This window comes from Acomys minous (genome assembly GCF_964271855.1).
Source record: "Acomys minous genome assembly, chromosome: 2".
NCBI classification, from domain to species: Eukaryota; Metazoa; Chordata; class Mammalia; order Rodentia; family Muridae; genus Acomys; species Acomys minous.
In genome coordinates, this window is record NC_140484.1 from 123,270,098 (window position 1) to 123,297,184 (window position 27,087).

At 41.5% G+C, this 27,087-nt stretch overlaps 1 protein-coding gene across 13 annotated transcripts in view; it reads left to right on the top strand.

Moving 5' to 3' along the window:
• SYTL2 (synaptotagmin like 2) overlaps positions 1–27,087 on the top strand; it is a 108,129-nt gene that overhangs the window by 67,154 nt on the left and 13,888 nt on the right. For 3 of the 13 annotated variants that reach the window (XM_084759776.1, XM_084759782.1, XM_084759781.1), the window contains exons 6-14: positions 909–1,023; positions 3,677–4,471; positions 6,521–10,225; positions 12,846–12,947; positions 15,307–15,360; positions 16,402–16,449; positions 19,857–19,951; positions 22,680–22,799; positions 24,065–24,234. In XM_084759776.1, the coding sequence (XP_084615902.1) occupies positions 909–1,023; positions 3,677–4,471; positions 6,521–10,225; positions 12,846–12,947; positions 15,307–15,360; positions 16,402–16,449; positions 19,857–19,951; positions 22,680–22,799; positions 24,065–24,234 (5,204 nt within the window). Of the gene's footprint in view, positions 1–908; positions 1,024–3,676; positions 4,472–6,520; positions 10,226–12,845; positions 12,948–14,778; positions 15,126–15,306; positions 15,361–15,415; positions 15,837–16,401; positions 16,450–19,856; positions 19,952–22,679; positions 22,800–24,064; positions 24,235–27,087 lie in introns of those variants that run through there. The other 10 variants (XM_084759786.1, XM_084759787.1, XM_084759777.1 and 7 more) reach the window with 9 other exon arrangements.

A 27,087-nucleotide genomic window follows, 5' to 3' on the forward strand; every position in this document is an offset into this window, starting at 1 on the left:
TGTAATCCCAGGGCTTGGGATGGCTGGAGGGCAGAGACAGTAGGGTATCTGTGAGTTCCAGGCCAACTTGGTCTAGATAGTTCGTTCTGGGTTATCCCGGGCTGCATAGTGAGACCCTGTCTCAAAAAGTAGAGTCTATACGGTGATGCCACTCTTAGGCTGTAGGATGTGGCTTGCTAGGCCTACCACACTCCTTATTTCTAGGTATAGCTTCTTGAATCTCTATTAGTGGTCTATTTCCAGGAGGGAATTGGCAATTTATAAAACTATAAACAGTAATCATTCGTAGTCAGTCTTGTATTAATATGAAAAATCAGAGGTGGGAATTTTTGTTGTTTTTGTTAAAGAGTCTCGGTGTGTTAGCGTTGGCTATTCTGGACTTGCTTTGTAGACCTAGCTGTCCTCTAACTCACAGCAATCCACCTGCCTCTGCCTCCTGAGTGCTGATAGTATAGGTGCGTGCCACCACACCTGGCCCCAGAGGTGGGAATATTATGAACCCTAAGCCATTCTAAAGTCTGTGTAGGAAGTCCATTTCAAAACAACAACAAGGCTGTCTATATGTACTTGCTGTCATTACATTTGGCCATAACAATGACTCTGAAGCACTGAAGTCATCTTGCAAAGACCTATAATCTAATGCAGCAACAAGTGTAGTAGGAAGAGCCCTGATGGGAATCTGACCTGATTATCACCTTAGGAATACCCTGCCCATGACCAGGTATTTGCTAGCATTCAGGGTCATTCTTACCAATAAAATGTGCTTCTGACCTAAGGTCAAAGGACATTGCCAGACAATAGTTTGGACTGGTTAAAGCTATCAAATGTGTGAGATCATAAGCATTTGCGAATGCTGGGTTCCCCTTTTGACATTTAGACCAAGTTTAATAAACAATATTTTTCCCCAGCAAAGGAAGAATCCATTTAACAGCTCCAAGCTGCCAGAAGATCACTCACCGCAACAAACCAAAAGCGAGCAGTCAAAAACTGGAAAAGCTGGTTTCTTTCAGATTTCAAAAGAGGGTAAATATTATTTTCCTGGACTAGCTATTTTTATCTTTGTTATCGGTGGACTGGGGGAAATGCTCAGAGTTCCTTTCACTAAAATAACTCCCTGGAGAAAGTGAGAAGTGCTGATGGGTTTCTTCTGTCGCCTGCACATTCCAGCCCCGGGGCTGCCACTTGCTCTGTGTGACCTCCATGGTTTGAGTTCTTTCATCAGTGACATGGGAAAATTTTGAACCAAAGGCATGCAGTCTTTCACATAACAGTATTTCTTGCCTGCCTTCCATGTACTGACACAGTTGTCTGTTTAAAAGAGGTTGACAACAGTTTAAAGTTGCCCCAGGAAGAAATGATAAGGCTTTCTGCTCAGAAGCACTTGATCAAGTGTGTGGTTTGATTAAGTTTGTCACTTATGGAATTTTACATGCCAGGGTGAGGAAATGCAGGACAAATCTGCCCTTTCAAAAGCAACTGTAAAATGATGTCCCTGGAAAATGATCCAGGGCTTTCAATTAGTCTGTCTTAATATGTTTCCCATTGGGTACACTTACTTTATAATGCACAAATATCATTTAGGGGGGAAAAAGTCATGAGAACACGTGAGCTGTTTAAAAATAAAAAAAATAAATCTTTTTTGACAAGATATTAGTTTTAAGTATTGGGATTTTTGTTCTAAACATTGAGTTACCTTTTATGATTTTTGATAAATGATTTTTAAAGATCCTGTTGGTGTTTTTCTCTCAGTCTTCTTTAAGAAAAGTTGTAAAGCCAAGTATGGTGGCACACACCTATAATCCCAGCACTTTGCAAGGCAGAGGCAGGTGGATCTCTCTGAGTTCAAGGCCAACCTGGTATACAAAGTGAACCTACATAGAGAAGGCTACATAGAGAAATACTATCTCAAAAGCAAGCAAACAAAGAAAGAAAGAAAGATTTAAAAACCTTTTAAAAAGAGTATTCTGTGCATGCTTGGTGCCCTCAAAGGAAGGCATCAGATTCCCTGGGAACTGGAGTTCCAGGTAGCTATGAGCCACCATGTGGGTCCTAGGATCTGCAGAGCAACAAATGGTCTTAATCCCTGAGACATCTTTTTAGGCCCTAAAAACTCTATCTGAACAGTTTTTATAGCTGGCCATGGTGGCACATGCCTGTAATGCCAGAACTCGGAAGGCAGAGGCAGGTGAATCTCTGTGAGTTCGAGGCCAGCCTGGTCTACAAAGAGAGTTCCAGGACAGCCATGACTACACAGAAAACTCTGTCTTGAAACAACAATAACAACAACAACGAAAACAAAAGTTTTTATAATCTGTATAAAACATCACAAAGCAAATAAAGCACAGCAATATTTTCAATAATTTCTTCACATACTAAATAATACAAAACAAATAATCTTATGACATTTTACACATATATTTCACTGTATCTTGCTTGTGTTCATCCCCACTACCTTCCTATCACTCCCATTCCTTGTTAGTCCTCCCACTTTTTGGAAATAAACCACCTTCAGCTTTCATTTCACACACACACACACACACACACACACACACACACACCTAGATTTCACATTTTTTAAATGTGGTGGTTTTGCTTCTCTTTGTATTTCTGTTTTGTTTCCCTCTCTCCTTTCTCTTTAAACCTCTTTCACTTTTACATCCCGTGTGTGTGTGTGTGTGTGTGTGTGTGTGTGTGTGTGTGTGTGTTTGTGTGTGTGTACACATACCATGGCATGCATATATAGGTCAGATGACAACTCTGCAGACTTGGTTCTCTCTGTCTACTTTTTCTTGGGTTTCATGGGGTTGAATTCAGTTTGCCAAATGCTTTTACTCTCTGAACTATCTTACTAGCTTTCATGCATTGATTTTTAAATAAGACTTTGTTTACAACACTACTGAACAGAAAGTATATGCGATACCTATATATGCCATATTCCAGAACATGAAGGTGCTTCTTCATTGTTAGCATCTGCCGCCAGATTGGTAGGGGTTTTCTAACTATGAAAGTACGCTTACTTTTCTATTGCTGTGAAGAGATGTCATGAGCGGGGCAACTTACGAAAGAAACCATTTAACTTGGGGGCTTGCTTATGGGCTCAGATGGGTGCGTTCATGATCATCATGGCGGGAGCTTGGCAGCTGGCATGGTGCTGGGAGCTTATATCTTATTAGAAGTAGAGAGCAGGGAAAGAGAAAGCTAACTGGGAATGGGTGGGCTTTTGAAACCTCAAAGCCTACTTCTAGTGACACACCTCCTCCAACAAGGCCACACCTCCTGATCCTTCCCAAAGAGTTCCCACCAGTTAGGAACCAAACATTCAAACACATGAGCATGTATGGGCCACTCTCGTTCAACTGCCACAGCACACATAGATGAGCTACTCTGAAACATCTTTCTCGTTCACAATCAATAGCTTATACCAAGGGTTCACCCTTGGAATTCTCCATTCCATGACTTTGGAAAAACGTATACTGCCCTGTCTCACCATTATAGTATCACAGAATAATGTTTTTACTGTAAAACTCGCCCGTGCTTTACATGATTCTGTAAGTGCTTTCCCAACTATCTTTAATATTTCCATAATGCTTACTAAATACAGACTGAACTTAGAGCTGTCTAAAACTGTAGAGTTGCTCTCCACTTAATACACTGCCTAATATGTTTTAATTTTCAGGTGAACTGTCAGAATCAAAAGAAAGGCTATCGATCCCAGATAGTTCAAGTCAAAAGTTAGAGAAACTAAAGCAGTCTGCATCCGTGGAGCCTGAAAATGGGTCTCAAAGCAAAGCCCCAGTCCCCAAAGCCAGAAAACTGATGTACAAATCAAACGACATAAAGAAAGACGATAACCAGTCTTTTCCTAAACAAAGAAGGGACTCCCTGAACGCGAGAGGAGCTCCAAGAGGGATCCTAAAGCGCAATTCCAGTTCCAGTAGCACAGACTCGGAAACTCTCCGTCTAAATTACAACTTTGATCCAAAAAGCAAGACCGTATCACCCGGCCTAACCATCCACGAGAGGATTCCCGAGAAGGAACACTCTTTCGAAGACGACTCTTCCACCAACTTGCTGGAGCCATTAAAGCATGTGAGATTTTCTGCGGCGAAGGACGAACTTCCACAGACTCCTAGACCCGCCCTTGGCCAGGAAGTAGGAGAATTTACTGTTTTAGAAGCTGGCAGCCTGCAAAATGGAACCGACGATGCAGGGGACACAGATGAGTGTCAGGATAGCCCAAAGCCCTCCCACAAAACACCGTCATCGCCAACGTCAAGCCCAAGAGTTTCAGAAAGGGAAGCACAGCAGCGGGTGGCTTCTGGGTCCGTTCCAGGTGAAGGGACCCCTGGCCACTCAGACACTCTACCTGCAAGACCACAGTCTGTGGAGAGTTCGTCCATCATCAGTGAATACCAAGATACGCCATCATATTTAACAAAGCGTGAACCAGAATTCTCCAAAAACCCTGTGGGTAAGAGTTGTCGTTTCGGGTCACAAAAGCTGTCCTCACTGGCTAGAGATGACCAGGCCAGCCGTCCCTGCAGAAGATCAAGCTCCTCTTAAGCATAGCAGCTAGAATTCAAATAGCTGCCGTTCAGTGACTTCCGTAAAGCATCACCATTGCCCAAAGAACCAGGAGGGCACAGTGTCCAGCTTATGTTTAATTTGATCCTGAAAATGATAATTAAAAAAATATAAAGTAAATGGAATCATCCAGACATGGTGGTGCAGGTCTGTAGTCCCAGCACTTGGGAGGCTGAGGGAGGAGGATCTCTGTGAGTTCAAGGCCACCCTGGTCTACATGGAGAGTTCTAGGACATCTAGAGCTGCATAATAGAGAGAAGGTCTCAAAAAGACCAAAAAGAAAAAGAAAGAGAAAAATAAACTGATCACTTGTACAAATGACAATGTTTTGAGTTAAAGATGTATATAGAAAGTCAGAGTTAAATAACCTCTAATATGTCTGTATGGAGTAAATGTGTCATTATTCACCCAATGTAAGGCTGAGAAACCAGATTTAGAGTACTTAAGATGGGGTAACCTCCAACTTCCTGCTCAAGCCCCTTCTAAGTGATCATTCTTGGACCTTGAAAAACATGAATTGGAAATGTAATGTTTTGTACTTTCTCCCATCTTAAATAAGACTTCATCTAATCTGATGATTTTTTTTTAAGTCATCAGGATTTTAAAATAGGCATAATCAAGTTTCTAATTCAGTTATGTCTTCTCTTGTTAGTGTAGGTTAGCTCTGGAGGACTGTAGGTTAGCTCTGGAGGACTGTAGGTTAGCTCTGGAGGACCTTTTTTTAAAAAACCAAGAGTTTATTACAAACATTTTCCTCATTATTAAATAGTCTATAAACAGACACACAATGCTTTAAGACTTTCACAAATACTGACCAATATTTAATGACACAATATGTACTTGAGTAAGGAAACTGTATCAGTATCATGCAAATCACTTCTATTTTCACATTTAGGTAAAGTTGATCAAAATTAAAGATTTAATTTTATAAACTGAACTGTTTTTATTGGATATGAAAATGTGGGTGACTTCATAAAAATTCAGCTCATCTTATGTTAGGAATACCATATATAGTGTATAGTTTAGCATTTTAAAGAAAGGTACTGAGGCATCTGAGCCCTTACTACTATCTTAAGTAAATGGCTAGTGAGCTCTCATAAAATACTTAGAGGAACATACTGTGCACCTTGTGACTAAGGCTCATAAAGAATGTAACCGCTCTTCTTTAGAACCCCCTAGCTGTTGCTTAGCAACCAGCTTAATTGCCTTGGTTTACAGAGGAACTTCTGATGAGCAAAATAGTAGGAAGAAAGTGGGATGTAATGGAGGAAGCTGCTCTGATTAGAGCTCTAAAACTCTAGTATGCAGACCAATCACGGGGGCAGCTGTTACTCAAGATTCTTGGGACCTAGCTTCACATTCTGATTTAACGCATCAGGACTCAGACCCGGGAATGCAAATATTCTCATTTTCCTATCCCAGCGCTCTGGAAAGAATTTGTTGTTTAGTCTTACTTGAAAGTGGTTTTCCTAACTCCCGAAATCACTTCAATTTGTGCTTCTCAACCTTCCTCTATGGCTTATGATAATCTCCCACTGGATGAGTAAAGCCATAAAACCAGTGTGACGTACCTTTCTGGATTTTCGGTTCTTCGCAAATATTCAAAAGTTGGAGAAGAGTGATGCTTAAAATAGAATGAGGAGCAGAATGTAAAACTGACAAAATGTTTAAGACACAGACCATGGACTCCATAGAAATTTCTCAGGTACCTCTCCATGCTACTTTGGAGGGGATCTATCTGCATTTGCCTCCATCTCCTCTTACAAGGCACTTTCGATAGAACAGTTACATCGAATATCTTATACCAAACTCCCAGAAGGATGCTGGCATGAGCAGCTAATACTATAGAAAGTGCCCTTTTTAGAATATAGTATGAATAACTGAGTAATGGTCCTGTAAGCGTTATCTTACTTAGAAAAGCATTTCTGTGTTACAGATGAACTGACTCAGTGTGTTGAGCCTGGGCCATCTCAGACATCAGATCACAGTCTTAGAGACCGTCAGCAAGGTAAGCCCTTTCTCATGGCTCTCAATGCTCAGACATCCTCACACTTGGGTCCATGTGCTCCTGAGATAAGAAAGACAGCTGATGATTCCATATCTAAAGTCCTAGACTGGTTTAACCGAAGTTCTCATACAGAGGACAGTACGTCATCTCTCCAGCATTTCCAAGAAATAGATCTCAGACAGCAAACAGACTCAAAATCACAGATTACTGTCGCCTCGATGACAGACAATCCCCATCTCAAAGAAGATGACTCAAAGGTCCCACCATCTACTAAGATTAAGTTGAAGCCTGTGAGGTCTGATTTGACATTCCAAGAAGAGGGAGATACGCTGCTTTCTGAAATGTACCAAGACAGCGATGCATTTCTCAAATCTAACTCTGAGAATGTGTCCCAACAAGGCACCCCCAAGGAAGGTCCAGCTATCCTGCAACCATTAAAAGGCTCCAGAATCCCAAGTCACAGGAGTGAACACATGGAGTATGGCCGAGGTTCAGAGAGCACGGCAGAAGGTGATGGGACACTTGCTGCAGACTTGCGGGCTCTGAAAAGACCTGATTCAGAAGCTCAGGCCCCATGGCACACTAAGCACACCAGCAGCTTAGGAAAAGAGGACCCCAAATTTCATATGCCTCAAAAGAGTAAGGGGAACACACATGTGAATGCTGACTCTCCAACAAATGTTCCGGGCTCTAATTTGAAAGGGGATACAGAGAGGAAGAGCAAAACCTCCCCGCTAAATCCTTCCCTAGCAACAGAGAGTAATGAGTTGCCACTCGGGACTGCTGACAGTGGGTCTTCTTGGAAGAAGCCTGAGGGCCAAGTGGAAGCCAGTGAGGATCCCAAAACCCAAGTTCTGAGAGAGAAATACAGGAGAGTGAGTGACAGAATATCCTTTTGGGAAGGAGGAAAAGCTGGTGCTAAAATAAAGGCACGTGAACTCACATCTTCTTGCAGCCAGGAGCCGTCTTCTGCTACAGCACATCAGCCTGTGAGGTCACAAGTCATGCCCCTGGGCAGCTTATCTTCAGGTCAGAGTGACTATAGTCAAGTCACTGCTAAACGAGTGGTCCTTGATGAGGATGACCAAATACCCCATCTCTCCAGTTTTTACTCCTCAAGTAAACCTACAAGAACCAGACCCCCAATATCAGGTTCATCCAAAAGCCATCCTTCAGCTAACCAATCAGATAATGTGTCTGTGTTTCAAATTCCCGGGAATGAAATGCACCCTTCTTTGGAGAAAGATAGATTTGTAATTGGTAAATCAAATGCCAACTTTAAAGTTCTGTCCCTAAGAGAAAGAATGGATGAACCCAATACAGAGCAAGTCTATACTCACTCTCAGTTTGAGAATTTGAGAAAGTTCTGGGGCCTGGGAGCTAATCTAAACAGTAAAGATAGTGATGAGAATAATGCTGCAGCAAACAAACAAAATTCTGTGCTGTTTAATAGCCAGAAATCCAAGGAGTCTGACCACATGAAATCATCAAGAGAAAATACCCATGAAGAAGAGGAAGAAAGACGTTTAGGACAAGGAAATGATACAGCAGTGGAAGAGAAGGAGAAATTAAACTCAAAGTGTACACCCCAAGTGCCAGCAGATGAAGCCTCATTTCCAGGGAAACCACCCAGGAAGTTCATTTATCAGTGGGTAGGAAGTGAGCCTTCGGAGGATACTGTAGGAAAGACTATGGGATGTTCTGTTACTCCAGAGATTAAAAAGGCTGGCCCAGAGCAAGAGATTCAGGAATCCATAGTGAAAGCAAGCGTTTTGCCTAAAGTCTCCAAAGACACACTCAATCATGGGTTACAGAAGTTGCTGGCAGAAGCCGAGTCACCGGCAAGCCAGACTTCTGGCAAGAAAGTTCATGGGCAGCAAGCACTCAAAGGAGGTGTTTCTGAAAATAGGCCATGGCCTCAAAAGAAAAGTTTTGCTGAGGAAGAGAAAGATGTCACAGGGCCCAAGAAGAGCCCCAATGAGCCCCAAAGGGTTCAACAGGATCCTAGTGTAGACAAATTCCTGAAGGAAGCAACTAGAGCTCCATTGACTCTTTCACAATCCCCACTGGAACCTCTTACTACCAGACCACCCTCCCCACTTAAAGACGACAGATTGTTCGAGAAGTGGATAAAGGAGACTCCTAGTCCTCCAGCAGACCAGAGAGGGATAACAGCTCCTTTTCCACAGGGAGTTGAAACTCCAGGAGCCACAGCTCTTGCCCGCAAGGCTGAACACTGTAACACAGAAGGTGTGCTTCCAGCGGCTGCAGTACAGTCTCCTCCATGGCCCCAGTCTTGCCGTTCTTTTGAGGGAGTTGCCAGTTCTCCAGCAGATCAGTCTTTATCTCGGGATACCCGTCTTGGACGCCAGGATGGCACATTGCCTTCTCAGAATGAAATTTCAGAGACTGTAGAAAAAGTCGTTCTTCCCTCCAAACCAGCAATGATTGACATAAACGCTGCATTACAGAGGCTACTTAGAGAAGCAGGAGGCGCGAAAGCCCAACTTCCGGGAAGAGGGCAAACAAGTGGACCTTCCTGTTTTCAGAGAGTGAGCCCCTCGTGGGCTGCTACAGATGTTGTTGTTCCAAATAAGGAGGACTTCCATTCCCTCTGCACAGTTCCTGATACAACTCATGGAGATGGATCTTCCTTATCTGCCGGAATGTCGCCATTAGCATACGTCATTAGGTCGCCAGCTTCTACAGCGACTCAGTATGGCCAAGAGCTACTTCCGGAAGTGGCAGAGACAGTGAGGGAAACGGTTATTCAGCCCAAGTTAGAGTACCCTGAATTTAGGGCTGGCTTGGAAAAACTATTGCAGGAAACATTGGAAACTTCCCCGTCAAAAGATGAAAAGGATACAGTGGCTATTTCCCCATCCGCTCTAACAGGTAGTTGTGAGATGTCCCCGCAACTCGCTTCTGAACTCCATTCTACAGAAATACAAGAAACTGTAGAGAAGGCCGAGGCTCCCTCAGTAACTGAGAGTACATTTGATGCTGGTTTTGAAAAACTTCTTAAAGAGATGTCTGAAGGGCCTTGTCAGCTCCAGCTGTCGGCAAAAGGAGACACTTTGGAGAAGCTGCCTTTACAGGCAGAGCAAGCCAGACTCTTAGCTGAAACACCCAATCTCTGCAGGGATGCCTGGGGAGCCTCTAGAACGAAGGTTAAGTGTAGCGTTTTGGAATCTCAAGTCATCCCGTGTGATAAACTCATAGGAGGAGATGAAGCTGTGACTGGTCCGTCAGTACACGTTCAGGGTTGCACAAGTGGGGATGGGGTCCCTGAATACTCACAACTTTATGAAAAGCATGAAATAGCAACCACTGAAACTGCACGATTTGTAGAAGACAGAGACAGAGAAAGGGTTATTGTAGGAGGAACATGGGCTCCTCAGGAACCAGGTTTTCAAGAACCTTCTAAAGAAATGGGTGTGTCTGAAAATAAGCAATCCATTGCTCTCCTGGAAACAAAAGGAAAACGTACAAAAACGAGTAAAGTTAAACTGGTACCAGCAGCACTGCATAAGAGACAAGAGAAAGAGCAAGGTGGTCCCGAGGCATCCCCCCAGTCTGAGCTTTCAGACAGGAGCACCAGTTCAAACAGGGAGAGCTGGAGAGATACCTCCAGTGAGTGTGCTGGAATTTTTGCTCCATAATAAGTCTGCTTTATAGGATATGTGTGTAAAGGATGACTTTCTTAGAGATTGGGTCAATTGGATATTTCCCAGATAATGATACTCTTTTTCTGTTTGAATATTTTAGTTCTTCTAAGCCTTTATTAATTAGGAAAGGCCATTTCATCTATATTCTTTATTAAGATAATTTGTACAAAAACAGCTTTCTCACAAGGCTGTGTTTCAGAATCATCTCACCAAATCTATAAAAATTATTGGAGTCCAACAGTATTTTAAATTAACTTTTTGGGGGGGTTAGTAAGAGCCTTTCAGATATATGTAAACCAGTTGTTTTCTTGGAAATAATTAGAATGTCACAACTGGCACCCCTCACAGAAGTCTGTAGTAAAAGTCACAGTGAGAAAGTACCACAAACTCACCACTTAGGATCAGAGTTTCTACACAGGTACAGCTAGGGTCGAGAGCCAAATACAAGACAGCGAACTTCCCTTCCCCCAGATACTTGGCGCTATGGGTCCCCCACCCCACCCTCACCCCATGCTTCTCCCTCTCTTTTTCCATTTACCCTCAGAACCATGATCCCCTTCTCAGCTGTGCTTTCAGTCAGATGAGGTCACCTGATCCCACTAGAGGGCATTACCTGGCCCTGCTGCCTTGGCTAAATTTTTAAGGTTTTCCCTTGATGGCTACATTCATCCCAGCGCACTGAGGGTTCTCCTTTCAACCAAGCCATAAAGCACAGGGCTTGTCGATCAACTCTTGGGCATTTTTGGCAGAAAAACCCCAGAGCAAATGGGGATGAGCAGTTACCTGATTAGAGCAATGAGGCAACGGAGGATGCTTTCTGTCTAAGCATTTTAAGCAAAGCTGCTTAGCTACAATTGATTATTTTCCCCATGCTTCCACAGTGTCAATGGAACTAGATGTGCTTTATTACGCGGCTGTCTTGTGAGGTCTGAGTTCTTTGGCAACTTTTCTTAACCACTGACCAAAGCTTCCACAAGGGATCCCAATCAATTAAGTTTAAGCTTTTTAAACAAATGTTGACAGTTAAAAAAAAAAATAAACAAAAACAGAATATTTTCTAAAACCAAGAATAAAACCATTCCCCTAACTCTGTTGAGGTATTCTCTTACTAAAATGCTCTTTTGAGTTAGGAGGGAAGGCTGGCCTATAGGGGATGTGTTAATCAGCACCTACTATAGAAAGTTTAATGTAATGTGTGCAGCTCTTCCTGTAGTGTACCAGTATCTTACTGGTTGAACAATGACCACCTATCCAAGTAAGAAATGGTATTAGTCAAAGACAGAATTCAAGAGGGTATTTTAAAATTAAGAGTTGGTCATAGTTTTTATAGCCTTTAAAACTAATAAGCAAGAAGTGATAGAACACAATGGGGAAGAAACTTACTACAGGGTACCCGAGTTTTGATGAGCAGTACCATCTTGGGCTTGTGACTAAGTTCTTAAGCAACTACTACTTTAATATCTTCTTCAGGGTGGGAGGGATAGTGTTCCATGGCCAAGTGCTTCTGGAAATACTGGGTAATTGTATACTCCGAACAAAAGGTACCCTGAATTTAATTTTTCTTGGAACCCCTTTGCTGTAGGATGCATATTAGGTGCACTGGGCAGATCAGCAATGCGTTTTAGGAAGTTCGTTCCTAGAGAAGTGGTTCTCAAGCAAATGGACTGATCGATTGATTGACAGATTGATTGCATAAATCATTTGCTGATTCATCTCATATTTTTGAAGTCTGTATGCCTTTGACTTTTTTAGTCATTGATATTAATACTCTGAGCCTATCCATAATGAAGTTTTCAGTGTTTAAATGAAAATATTAATGACAGTTTAAACATTTGTAAAGTTAGATGTATTTAAGGACTGTTTTTATTACATGATGTCCCTTTTTTTCTCTTAGCTATAAATGTACATAATAGTATATAAATATAATGTGTACTGCATTATATATATATTATGATAATTTACATATAATGAAAATATAATGTTTATTATCTAAAGGCATATTAAATAATGAAATCCTCTCTCCCTTTCAAAATACTTTAGTTAAATAAAAAATTGATTACTTTTAAAAAATTTACCCCTTTGCTGCCAATTTTCACAAATATTGAAATCTGGAAAGCCTACATGTATTGATCTGGAGAACTCACCCATCTGCGTGCTCAACCATACACAGATGTTAAACATCTGAGCCCTGCCTTCTGTGGTTTTCCGCTCACTTTTATGTTAATGGCTCCAGAGTCATCTCATTGCTGTCTTCAAAAGCTCGAATGCTAAGTGTGAAGATTTGAAGCGTGGCTCAATAAATTATGTGCCTAAAATAGAAGTGTGACTAACTCAGAGAACACTTTTGTATTAACGTGTTCACCTCACTTCTATTGGCTTATGTCCGCAAATAACCAGGTAAATTATATTTGAAGGGCATATGGGAAGTACAATATTTTCCTTTCTTTTGTGAAGTACTTAGAGGGAAATAGGAGCAGCTTGACGATAATCTCTCTTTTCAAGCTACAGTGTCAATGCCCTCTGCCGACTGGCGGCTCTGAGGGCTCTGGTGGTGTGCAGCGTTCATCGGTTTTGTTTTGTGACAGGTTCAGAAGAAGAACACAGTCCTGTTTTGAAAACTTTGGAAAGGAGTGCTGCTAGAAAAATGCCTTCCAAAAGTCTAGAAGACATTTCATCAGATTCATCAAGTGAGACTGAAGTTTGCCCCACTGCCCATGCCTCCCCTAAGCTTAAAAATGCCTGTGTGCTCGTCTTTGGTCTCACCGCATGCTGGCACGCACCAAAGCTTCCATGCAGCTGTTAGCGGATCACACTCTCCTCTCCCAAGTGTGCTCAAGCGCCTTGCCTGTCAGTGTGTGGGACTTTGCTTTTAAAGTAACTCACGGCGTTGAATTATGAGAAAACCAGGTTTCCTTGAACTGTTGCATCCCAGTTTAAGTATTTAAAAACACACAGGGTCGGGAGATGGCTTAGTGGATAAAGCACTTGAGAGATGCAGGCATGAGCATTATAATTTGTGTTTCCAGGACCTACATAAAAGCAGGATGTGAACAGCAACATGTCTATAATCCCAGCAGTGGGTAGGCAGAGACAAGGGAGCCCCAGGGCAATCTCACTAGCTAAACTAGTCCAATCCTTAGGTTCAGTGAAAGACACTGCCCCAGTACATAAGGGGGCAAGTGATCAAGGAAGAAAATCCACACCAACCCCTGGCCTCCACGAGCATGTGTGCACCTTATGTGTGCATACCCACATACACATGCAAATGTGAATATTCATACGCACAAAACATTTTCAATAAGAAATATAAGTAGAGTGAGTTTTAAAGAATTTTACTACCAAAAAAAAAAAAAAAAAGAATTGTGCTAGCTAGTAATGCTAATGAAATTTGTACTGATAGCATCTATTAAATATATGTCCAACAAATTCTCTAAGAATTTTCCACAAGTACCTGTCCATAAGAGATGAAATTGTTACCTCCACTTCATAACTGAGGAAAATGGAATTTAAGAGGTAAAATACCTCTGCTTAATGTTACACAATAAACCCAAAAGGCTTGAAATAGACTACTGGCAACAGGACTCACAAAGTAACCATATCACACATGACAGCGTCAGTTACCTAATTCATGCCTCATGACATGAATTTAGTTAGTCCCTGACTTCAAGAACTTTTCTTTCTTCTGTCATCATTTCTTTAGCACTGGCCAAAGGCTAACATGATGTGATGTACCAGGCACTGTTTCACACAGGTTGCCACCTTAACTGGTAAAGGCAGGCCTTCAGAAGTGGTGAAAAGTACCCTGGGACTCATGTGCCACACCAGTGGGTCTAGAAGCCACGGCCTCTGGAGTTTTGTTCCCACTATTTCGAAGTTATGATCTGTCCCGGGGTGTTAGGTGGCCATGAGAAACTTTTTCAAATAAGAATTTAACTGCTGCCAAAACTCAACTGATTGCTGACATTGTCCGGCTTAGAATAAGTTTTAAGTATTTGCAATTTGAGATTTTAAACAAAAGGCAGGGTTTAAATAGAAAGAAAGAAAAAGCTCCTTCCTCCCCAAATTCATAAAATTCAGAGATTTCCAGGGTGTAGAAGACAATATTTCCAATTATGAAGGCAGCTCTAACCCTCCCAAGGATCTTGGAATTTCAGGGTTGGAAGGGACCTTGAAGGTCATTCATTTTGACCTCTCTCAGCAAGAGAATTTCCTTTAAAGTCTACTCAACAGGTGGCTAACCCCATATCTGCCTGAATGCTTCCAGAACAGGCTAGTCCAAGCCTTTGTTGGACAGCTCTGATTGTCCTTCCTCACGTTGGTGATGGGCACCAAGAGGAAAAAGAAAAAGAAGAAAAAAGCAACTATCATCCTATTTAGTAAAAACAAAACAGAACAAAACTGCTCTTGTCCAAGAAGTACAGGGGTATTTCCATGATGCAGCTTTAAAGTACTCAGGGATGTGTAGGGTTAAAAAAAAAAAAGTCACAGTCAGCTGCCGGGTATTCCTGCACTCTGTCTTCCAAATCCCGATACCCACTCTCACACAAGCCTGCCAAGATTCCACTTAGCAGCTGCTCCCCAGTCACATCTCTTCAGTTGGCTTCCCAAGCAAGCCTCCCAGAGGCATATGCAAACGATGATGCACATACACAAATATTTGTTAATGGCCATAGGTTTGGGAAGGTGTTAGTCATGGCCAGAGTCTTACCCTCTGCAGAAGAATAGAGAGGTTGCTTCAGCCCTGTGCTTTCCCCTGCTGTCAGCGGATTGCTTGCTCAGAGTCTAACCCTCTAACCCTTGGGAGTCAGTGCAGAGCAGTCTGCTGATGTGAGCGGCATCAGGCTGAAATGGAAGCACCCGCTAAGGCACTGACTCAAATAGCTAATCTAAAGAGAAAGTATTTGGGGGAAGACATCTTGGTGGCACCCCTCACCGCACCTTGACTAATTGCTTCCAACTCCCGGGGAGCTTTCAGGGACAATCTCATTGTTCGCGTCTCATCAGGGGGCAGCCGCATTAACCGTTTGTTAATTTTTTCCTGAACAGATCAAGCAAAAGTAGATAATCTGCCTGAAGACTTAGTACGTAGTGCTGAAGATGGTAAATATCTTTACGTATTTGCATGTCTGTCTGTGAATTAAGTTCTGGGGCGATTTGGGCAGTTAACGGGATGCAGCCCTTGGATAAAAAGAAGAACGTCATTTGCCAGTACGTAGCCGATAGCGTCTAAGTTCTAAGAGCAGTCTGACGTGGCACATTTAATACTGCCTACATTGTTAGAGCTTCTGCTGGTTGATAACATGAGGATCTCATCAGAGACACTCGGGAAGCAAGGGTTTCTATAAATAGGAAATTATATTTCTGTGGGTAGGAGCTAATTTCTGTTACTTTGACTTGCAGAACTCTCTAAAGGCAGAAAGAGTAGCGTTGGAATCCTGGGTTAAATTATTCTTGTTTTCGAGTCTCAAATCTCAGCATTTAGAGGTTTCTGGGCACAACTGATAGAGTCTTAATTTCAGGCCCCAGGACGAGGGTAGAAAAGCCTGCCTCTGATTATCAATGATTATGGAATGAGGGTGAGATTAATTGATTTCAATATTAAGGAGCCAGAAGCTCTTGAAGCATGTCAGTGGGCCATGTATTACTTTTGTTATAAAATTAACTGTATAATAGAGCCTTGGTGGGGGAGGGCAGAGATGAGTCTTATTCTTACAGTTCAGCCCTTAAGCAAGTGAATGATTTATATTTGCTGACAATTCTGAATTTTTGTAAGCTGCTCTTGGTATAATCATAAAAATGTGTACTTACTATGCGAAATGTGAGACAAGGTAATGTTTTTACTTTTATGTTAGATTTCTCCATTTTATGTTTACAAACACTTTGTTGAAACAAGCAACGAAATAATTTTAGTCTTTACTCCAAAGATCAGAAAAAATAAGGTGACCTTTTTACAGTCATGTAGCTCCTCAGTCAGCGAAGGGGTAGGGTGTGACAACTTGCATGCTGAGGCGTGACAAGCTGAACACCTGTCAGATGAATTCTGCGACTTCAGTGGTGCAACTAGCGTTTGACTTTTACCTCTATGTCTGTTTAACCCTTAATTGAAATGTTATTTATTCTCAATGTTACTCTTCTGGGTAGATCAGAAAGCAGACCAGGAGCCAGATACAAATGAATGTGTCCCAGGAAGTGAGTAGCAGGACATTTCTCATAAATGACTAAATGTTTCATTCTATGTAACATCAAATATGCTAATGAACTAATCCATTAATACCTTAGCTCTTATTATTACTATATTTCTGAAGCTTGCTACGAAACCTATTTCATTCTGATAAGGGCGTTTTAAAAACTGTTTACTACTGTCTATGCCAAAAGAATGCACTTTCACTGAGGGAAGAGTTGTATATCTTAAGTTTACATATTTTGTTATTGATGTTATTAGCTTCTCTCATTCTGTTCTTTGAACCTTTGCTCAAAGTCGAGACAGCACATTTTGATTATAGTTCACTTTCATGTTGTATTATAATTGTGCATTTCAGGCCTCTTTAACTTTTATGCAACAGTAGTGGTAAAACAATTTATTACTTATTTGGACCATAAATAGCATGGTTGACTATATCTCCCTGTATATCTATAAAAGTAAATTTTGTTGTGTTCAGGGTTTCAATTCTGAGGTTCTAACCTGGCTCCCGACAGTAAGTATTCAATCTTTTAAAAAAAAAAAAGTGAACATTTGAATCTAAACAAAATAAATATATACTTCGACTACTAATGTCCATCAACTAATTTATATCTCCCAGAGGACAAAAATAATGTTTGTTCCCAGTTCAGTATTAAGATTATTCTACGTAGGCATGATCTCTGTCTTAAGGGCAAATGATATATTTAAAGTGGTTCTCTGGGGCCTGACAAAGCATGCGTATATGCCTGCATGATTGTTAGCTCCTTTCCCTCATAAATGTAGACACTGGTGGTGTGAAGCGACTGCTACCCAGGCCTGCCTTCAGGCCCACAGTATTTGGTATAGTAGCCCCTAACAGCCTTTGGATAAGCTATTGCACCCTTCCCCCATTCCCTCTCTCAACTCTCCCTGCCCCCCTGCCCTCCCCTCCCACCCCCCCCACACCCTACCCCCCCACCCCCCCCACCCCCCCACCACCCCGGGGAGAGCTGCTTAGGGGCAAGCCAATAGATGGAGAAACAAAGCGCAGATGCTGGGAGTCACTGGGGATTAGCTTGAAACCTGAGGTCTTCCTGAAGGCCCTGAGCTCTGGCACATGACTTGACAAATTCTTAGGAGCTGCCTAGGAAAGAAGGCTACTCAGGCCTGGCTCTGAGTATGCCACTCTGTCTGGCAGCTGCAGACAAAACAAGCTTCTGCCTGAAGATGTTTATGGAGAAAGAGATGTTTCCTGTTGCCTTTGAACTGGCATGTACCTAAGTTTAGGCATCTGATTTTATGTTTAATGTTTTGTTTGAGGATGAAAACAGAACGCAGATGGATATATGCATCTATGTTTCTGTCTTCATTCATGGCCTAATAGATCAGCTATGTGTTATGATGTAGGTAAATTCATTTCTTTAGCATTAAAAAGAAAATTGATTCTTACTGTCTTTTTATTAGTAAATAGTATATTCTTACCATAAGACAAAATAAAATATATGATTAAAAATAAATAACCAGAGCTCATAAATATGAAATTTATTATATTTGAGTAATGGGTGTGATTGAATTTGACCTACTTATATTATCCAACAATGTACTTTGTTGCAATGATGCAACAAAAGGGTTTTTACAATCTTATTGAACCATACATAGGATATGTCCTCATCTTAAGTTGTTTCCACTGTAATTTACTCCAAAGTATACATGCAAGCATGCTCACAAACACACATACATACACATACTCACTCGTGTGTGTATATACAGATACACAAAGGCAGATGTGCACACACACATATGCACAGTACACACAGATGATAAAGTGGGCATTCTAATGAGGCACTGTGAGTAGATTTGGTGTATGTATTTACCTCTGTGAGCCTCAGCCTAGGTGAGAACTGATACAGAATAAACATAAATTTAGTATATGCAGCTCAATTTTGTTTTTCATTCATTAGATTTCTCTCAACTAAAGATGAGATTAGCTAGTATTTAAGGCTAAATTTTTGCCTTGTGAGTTATGCAGTGAAATGCAAATTGGTTTGTATCTATTTCCTGCTGGCAATTTTAAGGATAAAGCCAAATTGATTTGTGTTGTGTTCAAGACATAGTTTGAAGGTGATGTATCAGAAATATTTGTGTCTTAAAAATATTTATACAACACCTAGTATACATCAGGCAGAGTAAAATGCCTGGAAATAGAAACTCTTTCATTGTAAGAGCTGTTACCACAATAAAAGCTTAAACAACGTGATTCCTGTACAAAAGAAGAGAATAGTTTCCTAAGTAGACATATGCAAACTAGGACTCAAGCGCACCTTCTGATTAGCCTTTCTTTACCTTTGTATCAGGAAGAAGTCTTAGAGTATATTAATGAACAGTTTAAACCTGCCCTTGGTATACTGAAAATTCTTGGAGCCAAATAGTATCTAAATATATTTTTTAAAAATATGGGGTCTCTCTATGTAGCCCTAGCTGCCCTGGAACTTACCATGTAGACCAGGCTGTTGTAGAACTCACAAAAATTCTCCTGACTCTGAATCTCGAGAGCTGGGATTAAAGGCATGCACCACCACACTTGGCTAAAACAATTGATTTTAAAATTATAGTCTTTCATAATTCTGAGTGAAGACCACCATCAGATCCATGGTATCACATGTGTGTCAGACACACACACACTGACACACACAAACACACACACACACACACACACACACACACACACACACACACACACACACAGAGACATACATCAGAATAGAAAATTTCATCATCACTAAATAAGCAAACATAGTCTTAAGCATTCCATAGCCAAGGATCCTTACTGTTAAATTGTGAGCAAAAAATCCTTACTGTGGAAATGAAAGTTTTTCAGCCGACTAGAAATGTGATGCATCTTGGGGGTGGGGGTGGGGGTGGGGGCAGGGAGATGAACCAATGTGTTACAGCACTTGGGTTCAAAGTTATGATTTGGAAAAATAAAGTAAAATCAATTCACATTGACAGGCAGGGGGTCTTCTTGACACTGTGATCTGTCTCATTTCGAATCCCAGACCTGCCTGGAACTCATTATGTAGCCCAGGATGGCTTCAAGCTCCTAGTAGTCCTCTTGCCTCAGCGACTCCTGTTGCTGGGAATATCGGCCTAAGCCATCGTGCCTGCTAAATAATAGAATTCAAGACCAACATGAGTTGAAAGGAACGAATGGTTTTGTTTGTTTTCATCTGGCGTTTGGTTCAACTCCCTCTAAGTTCTCTCTCCGTATATAACTTATACAAACCGCACGTCTCTTGCCTCATGGCCCAATGCATGCAAAACTACTACACCTTTAACAATCATATAAATCAGCACTCATAAATGGAAGCAAAGTGTGTTTTCAACTTGTGCCTAATGCAGTTGTGAATACTTTTGAAATCGAAATGCTGCTCTTTAGTTTCCACAGCGCCTTCGCTGCCTGATAATCAGTTTTCCCACCCTGACAAACTCAAAAGGATGAGCAAGTCCGTTCCAACATCTCTCCAAGATGAGGCAAGTTCATGTTTTGAACCTTTGGGAAAGTGGAGCCTGATGGGTGGTTTTGTTCTTCCACCATTGGGCTGTCTGTACTCGACTGTGGCCTAGGCCAAGAGGTCAGTGGGGCTGCCTCTTGCCTCCCAAATCAACAGAAGCTGTGTTGTTGATCCAGAGACACGTCAAGGCATGTCCCATTTGCCCAGTGAAGTCAGATTGCATGGATTTGGGAATGTGAAACTCTTGCTTCAAAGTCGGTACAAAATAAGAAATCTGGGGAGAAATATGCTGCATAAATTAACTATGCACCTGTAGCTAAGAGGTGGTTTGTCAAGCTTGGTTTAGGAGGTATGGTGGCTTCTAAGGCTCTTGTTAAAATAACAAGGCAATAATGATACTTAGTTTCAAGACAATCTACCAGGTTCCACTGACTTTACACTTAGTATTTCATTTAATTCTCTAATGACCATGGGAGGTAGGCCCCACCATTGTCCCTAGCTGTTTCAGGTGACAGCCAGGCTGTGGACTGGAGTGCAGATCTGACTCCCAGGCTGGTAAGCACCATGCCATGCCATGTAAGAACATGGCTCTGCTCTGCAACTCATCACATTCAGAGTAGGTACCAGGCACTTAACGCTGCTTAGTCTCCAAACACTCAGTAACTACAGCAAAGGCAGTCTAAGACTTTGCCTGAGGTCTTTTGACTTAGGAAGATCCAAGTTTGTTGCTGACACATGGTTATAAGCCTGTGGTCTGTCGTAAGACATCTCTAGTTCCGGCTGTAAAGCTAAATTGCTGTATTACCAGGAACAGAAAAGTTGTTGAGTTTCAGTGTGCCTGGTTTTGAGTATCTACTCTAAAAGTTGGGACTCAGTGGAGCCTGGAATGACAGCGAACACTCAGTAAGGCTTGGCACCTATGATTCTAGGTTCTTCCCTGGCTTCTGAAGGGGAAAATGAAAGCCTTTAGAGTCAAGTCGATTTTCTTAGAAGACAGGATGTGAGTGGGCAAAGTTCTGAGTAAGATGTCAATAGCACCCTATTCCCACCCTGGGTGTCCCTCCGTCCACCAGGAACTCTGGGTGAACTGCACCTGCAAATATTTGGTCCTTGTAGATGTTTAACAGCCCCTCCTTCCGTTTGAGGGGGCGGGGAATCACTCATTTTTGTGGGGAGAACTAACTCATTAGCTGGATGTCAGCCAGTATAAACTCCACACAATTTCTGTGGTTTTAGACCTTTGGAGATCTGCTCTGGCTCCAGTGGCCATAGGAATGAAACATATAATTTGAGAGGTGAATTATACCAGTGGTTTACTTTTTTTTCCCCTCTCTTAAGTTTCTCCTTCAGTTTTAACCTGCTGTCTCAGCTCTTAACGGGACGTTTGGTTTTGGGTATCAGAGACACTGGAATGAACTGTCTCACGTTACCTTTCAAAGCACGTAGGCTTGAACTGGATATTAAAGGGTTCAGCGATGGACTCAGCTCTTGCTCCTTTGTCAGCTGTCCCTTTGAAACTTAGTCACATTTATTGAGTGCTAGCTATATGAAGAATGCTGTCCCAGGCCAGCAAGACAGGGTCCCATCCTCCCAATAACTTATTAATGATCTGATATGCTAGGTGGGATATATATTGTGTTCTGAGGGAGGGAACGTACTGTTTACTATGTGGAAAGGAAATGTAGCATCAGAGATATTTAAAAGGTATGGGCCTTTTAAAAAAAATCCTCAAGACAAGATTATTTTCTTTTCCATGTAGATCATTAATTTTCCCTTTAACTTCTTCATTAATCTGCATTATAATCAGTATCTATGATATGGATGTGTAATTGCATGGTCCTAGAATATGCTGGCATGAACTAACTATTCTTCCATAACCTAGGAGCCACCACTGCTCCATATGTCCTGCAATCCCCAAAATGAAACTGTTATGAACTGAACAATGAATTTTATAAGAAAATATCCAACACCCTAAGTATAAATAGGATTGGATGTATCATTGCTGTTCTTCTTCCTTATTTCAGGGAGATGTTCCTTGGGACACATTTAAAATAAGTTTCCTATTGCTTTTTAATTTTTAAAGAAATATATTGAAATCTAGAGAACGGGTTACTTAACATACTTTCCTAAAGCAACAAAAGGATAAGTGCAACCGCACTATAAGGCTACATAAGGGGTGCTTTACATTAAAATATACAAGTTTTAAGTGAAACAGGTCAGACTAGTTTTTATGATTCCTAGTTTAATAGTATCTTAAGTAAAAAATTTAGATTTTTAAGAAAGCTAAAGCTAAAACAATAAGAATGGAAGGAGTTAAACATAGTATTTTATAATTTGATAATATTTCATGATAGATGTTTTATGATATGCTTATTATATATATGATTATATATATCCTCTAGGAATCATGGGCACATTAAAAATGTGACAAGAAACTCACAGTAGTGCTGTCTTCCATAGCCTCTGGGGGAGGAGGGTCACACTATGGGGAAAAGATCACTATGTCATTCTCTTAGGGCACTGATCCCTTAGGTGAGGTCCACTGCGGATCAGCACCACTCCATCCCAAGTCCCCACAATTAGCCCTAGCATCCCTTGCCCTTGGGAAATGTCATGGATCTGTGTGCAACAAGATAGCATCCTCGCCTGAACATAGACTCTAACTTCGACTCATTCCAGACTTAAAATATTCTGACCTTGACTCATCCCAAATTTAAATGCTGCGTATGTGATGTGATGTTTTGTAGAGTGATGACAGAGAAACAGATACAGCATCAGAGAGCAGCTACCAGCTCAGGAGATGCAAGAAGAGCCCCAGCTCATTAACCAATCTTAGCAGCTCCTCTGGCATGACGTCCTTGTCCTCTGTATGTAAACCAAGGCTCCATGTTAATCTCTCTCTTTCTGCTGCTCTAAACCTTGCTCTTCTCTGCTCCTGCTCACTGGACATGGCCTTTTGTCCTAGCTCTAAAGCTCAAAGTCATTTTATTTAATTTGTAATTAGCTTCTGGCTAGCTATATCTTCCAATTCTCATAGAATATGGGGTTTCATGTACATTATAAATTTAAAAAAAAACTTTTTGATGTGCTTTAAAATTCTAAATTGGCAACAAGACGAACCACTCAGTTTTTCTGTGCAACGAACAAGGTAACCACTACAAGCAACTGAACTTGCTTGTCTCAGGCACAAGTTTACACACCACTTACAGGCACAGAGTTGTACCTATCTTTTAAATGAGCCTCTTGCAGCTTAGACTGAGTCACGTGAGGAATGAGACAGTAACTCTTTGCCTCTGGAAGGATCCAGAACAGGCTTTTAAATGGAAGCATGGTTGTTCAGGTCTCATGAAAGTGAATGTGATTAGACGGAACTTCTCCCATCCCTTGATGTCACTCTGTGTGCATGTAGTGTCAGCAGTGAAATGCACATATGAAACGGCACTGCTGTAGATTTACTTAAATGTTTTTCTATTACCCATACACATTCAAATAGCTCACCAGGTATGCCAGACAAATGACACTGCACTTAAATTCTTACTAGCCTTGTATTTCTGAAGCCCTTTAAAAATCTATTGACATTGATTCCCTACCCCCCACCCCCATAATCCATGTATGCCTGAGGAAGGCTTTGCGTTCCCTTCATCGATCATCTATAGTTTACCCTTCCTGAACTCTGAAAGTGCATGGCTCAGCAAGTGTTTTCCTAGAGCCAGAGGATAAGAACCACGGTAAAAATTCCCTTTTGGTGCCATGGAATTTTAAGCGACATGTCACCACGGTCTGTGTGCCTGGAGCCTGTCACATCCTTTGCCTTTAACACTGTAAACACCAAGCACGGCTAGCAGTGAGTGTCACCTAGCATAAAACCACCCTGTTTTGAGATACACTAGCACCTACATAACTTTTGATTGCACTATTGTCTGTCATTTGGGAGCAACCTAAAATCCTCGTCCAGATACATCATGTCAAATCCTCTGCGTTGGTATTACCTTCTGCTGTATTAAGTTAACTGCTTTTATGTGCACGCTGGAAAAGTAATGCCAAGCGGGGGATATGTCTGAGATGCTTGCACTGCACTGGGGGGTCAGAGATGGGACACTGACAAAACACTGCCTGTTTCCGACGCATCCAGGTCAGTGGCAGTGTCATGAGCGTTTACAGCGGAGACTTTGGCAACCTAGAAGTGAAAGGAAGTGTTCAGTTTGCGATCGACTACGTGGAGTCCCTGAAAGAGCTGCATGTCTTTGTGGCCCAATGCAAGGACTTAGCAGCAGCGGACACTAAAAAACATCGCTCAGACCCGTAAGTACAGACCTGGGAGTGCTCACCCCTTTTTTTTTTGTTGTTGTTGTTGTTGTTGTTGTTCTTAGCTCTCAATTAATCTGGTAGGAATCAAGAGAGGGTCTATGTGTGACTGTGTTCAAAGAGGACTTTGAAAAGTTGGTTACCTTGTAAGTCTATACGCCAGACATTCATTTATAAATAATACAAAGGAGCACCAAATATTTCAATTTGGGGAGCTTCGAAGGGTCATCTTGTCCTGTTTATTATTCATTTTCCAGATAAGGAGACAAGGATGAGACAAGTAGACCATAAACATGGATTCTGAAAGCAGCAAAATCCAGAATAGAACCAGAACCATGCTCTCTCTAGCGGCCTTTCAAAACTTTTCTAAAATTAGAGGCCCAAGGAGCATACTGCTCATTGACGTGAAAATACTCATGAGTTAATAATAAGGTAGTTTCCATGTTTAAATTACGTCCTACAAAGCCAGCACTCAAGAGGCCGAGGCTGGAGGCTAGTGAGCTGGAAGCAAGCTTCCTCTGTGTAGTGAGACCCCTGTCTCAACCAAAGGAACAGTAAATGAAGTTAAATTTCACATCAGGAGTTCTTGAAGACTTGCTGACTCATCTTTTAAGTCATGTGTATGACTGCATTTCACTTTATTTGAAGGATGTTACATTTTTTACTTGGACTTTGAAGAAGTCTGATTTGTGACCTTTTTTTTTTTTTTTCTTTCCTGGATCAATCCCAGTTCTTTTTTCTTTATTTTTATCTTTTTATTATTAATTATTATTTTTAAAGCTTTATTATATATACAGTGCTGTGTCTGCATGTGTGCCTGCAGGCTGGAAGAGGGCATCAGATCACATTATAGATGGTTGTGAGCCACCATGTGGTTGCCGGGAATTGAACTCAGGACCTCTGGAAGAGCAGTCAGTTCTCTTAACCTCTAAGCCATCTCTCCAGGCCCATTGTTTTTAGTATCATTATTAATTTGGTTTTTCGAGACAGGGTTTGTCTATGTAGCCTTGGCTGTCCTAGACTTACTCGGTAGACCAGGCTGGCTTCGAACTCACAACAATCCGCCCGCCTCTGCCTCGGGAGTTTTTTTGTTTTGTTTTTAGAGCAGTGTACTGTTTAATTACAAAGTAGAGTGGACAATCACATTTATTCTAAATATAACTCACTAAAAGTTAGAAGGTGCTTATACCTATGAAATGGTAAAAAGTTCCCTTTTTCTTTATTTTTGAACATTCATTTTTACTTTTACTTTATGAATGTTTTGCTTGCACATATGCATATGAACCAAACAAGAGCCCGGTACCTGCAGAGGCCAGAAGAGGGGATCAAATCCACTAAAACTAAAGTGAAAAATGGTTGCAAGCTGCCATGTGGGTGCTGGGAGGCAAACCAGATCCCCATGTGAAAGCGAAAGTGCTCTTTACCACGAAGCTGTTTCTCCATCCCTATTTCTTATTTTTAAAAATAATTTTTATTTATTCTTTGACAAGTTTGAACATGCATAATAATGTGTTTTGATCTTATTCTGTCTTCCCCTTCTCTTGCCCCTTTTCCACTTTCCCCGGAACCTTTCTTTCCTTACCCTAACATGTCCCCTTACTTTCATGTATTTCTCCAAAACAAAACAAAACAACAACAACAACAACAACAAAACCCATGAGATTAATTAAGGATACTTGAATGTTATGAATGTGACTTTTAAAAAATTTATTTTATCATGGTAATTTACCAATGGCTATGCTCCTAAAGAAAATAAATCCTTCCCCACCAGTCATCAATTGCCACCAGTTTCTCAATTAGGGGTAAGGCCTCGTGTGTTCCTTCCCCATGGGTTGTGGAATGCTGATGTTCTCCGTCTTGCGCAGGTACCCACAGCTGCTGTGAGGTCATGAGTGTGGCCCCGTGTCATGTCCAGAAGTGTCTTACAGCCCTCCTCTTTGTTCTCCGGCTCTTATGCTCTTCCTGTCCCTTTTCCCCACAATGTTCTGTGAGCACGGGGTGAGATGATTAATATAGATGATCCATACAGAGCTGAACACTCAAAAGTCCCTCGTCCTCAGCAGTTTGGCCAGTTATCAGCTAATTCCCACTGCAAAAAGAAGCTTCTCTGACCAAGGCTAAGGGCAGCACTGTTTATGGATGTAAACACAAATATTTAGAAGGCAGCTTGATATGATGTTCATTTAGCAAAATGACAATAGTGGGTTTCCCCGTGACTGCCCCCATGGGCTTTTGGCCAAGTTTCAATCACCCAGTTATGAATTATGTCCTGTGGAACAGACTTCAGTGCCGATCAGAAAGGGGTTGGTTCCCACCATATAGCATTTATGTCAATATTGCATCAGGGGGCGTATCTTGCCTGGTAGGTAGGTCAGTATTTCAGCACTAAGATGGCTGATTACTTTTCTCTCCTGGTGGCTTACATAGCGCTTTCCAAGCGCTGGGCAGCAGAATAAATTTCCAGGTCAGTTTCAGCTGTGCTACTCTACACTATGCCCTGCCACAAAAATGTGTGGTGTTTTCAGGCAGTTAGGTCTTGGTCTATAGTCCTAGTGGCTAACCAACAACAATGGCAGCTCTGGGACCTCTCTGACCAACAATTTATACAATTCATATCTGGCAGTGGGAGTTTTCACTTAATAACTTGGGCTTCATAAAGGTTACCTTCATCAATTGCCCTTTAAACGTTTTTTAAAAAGTAGTTTTACAAAGTAGAGTTATTCATAAGGCTTTCTATATCCATAAGACTTCTCATACATGCCAAATTTTTATTAAAAACTCTCCTCACCACCCTGCTCCCTTCCCCCATCTCTCTCTTTCTCTCTTCTCTCTCTGTCTCTCTCTGTCTCT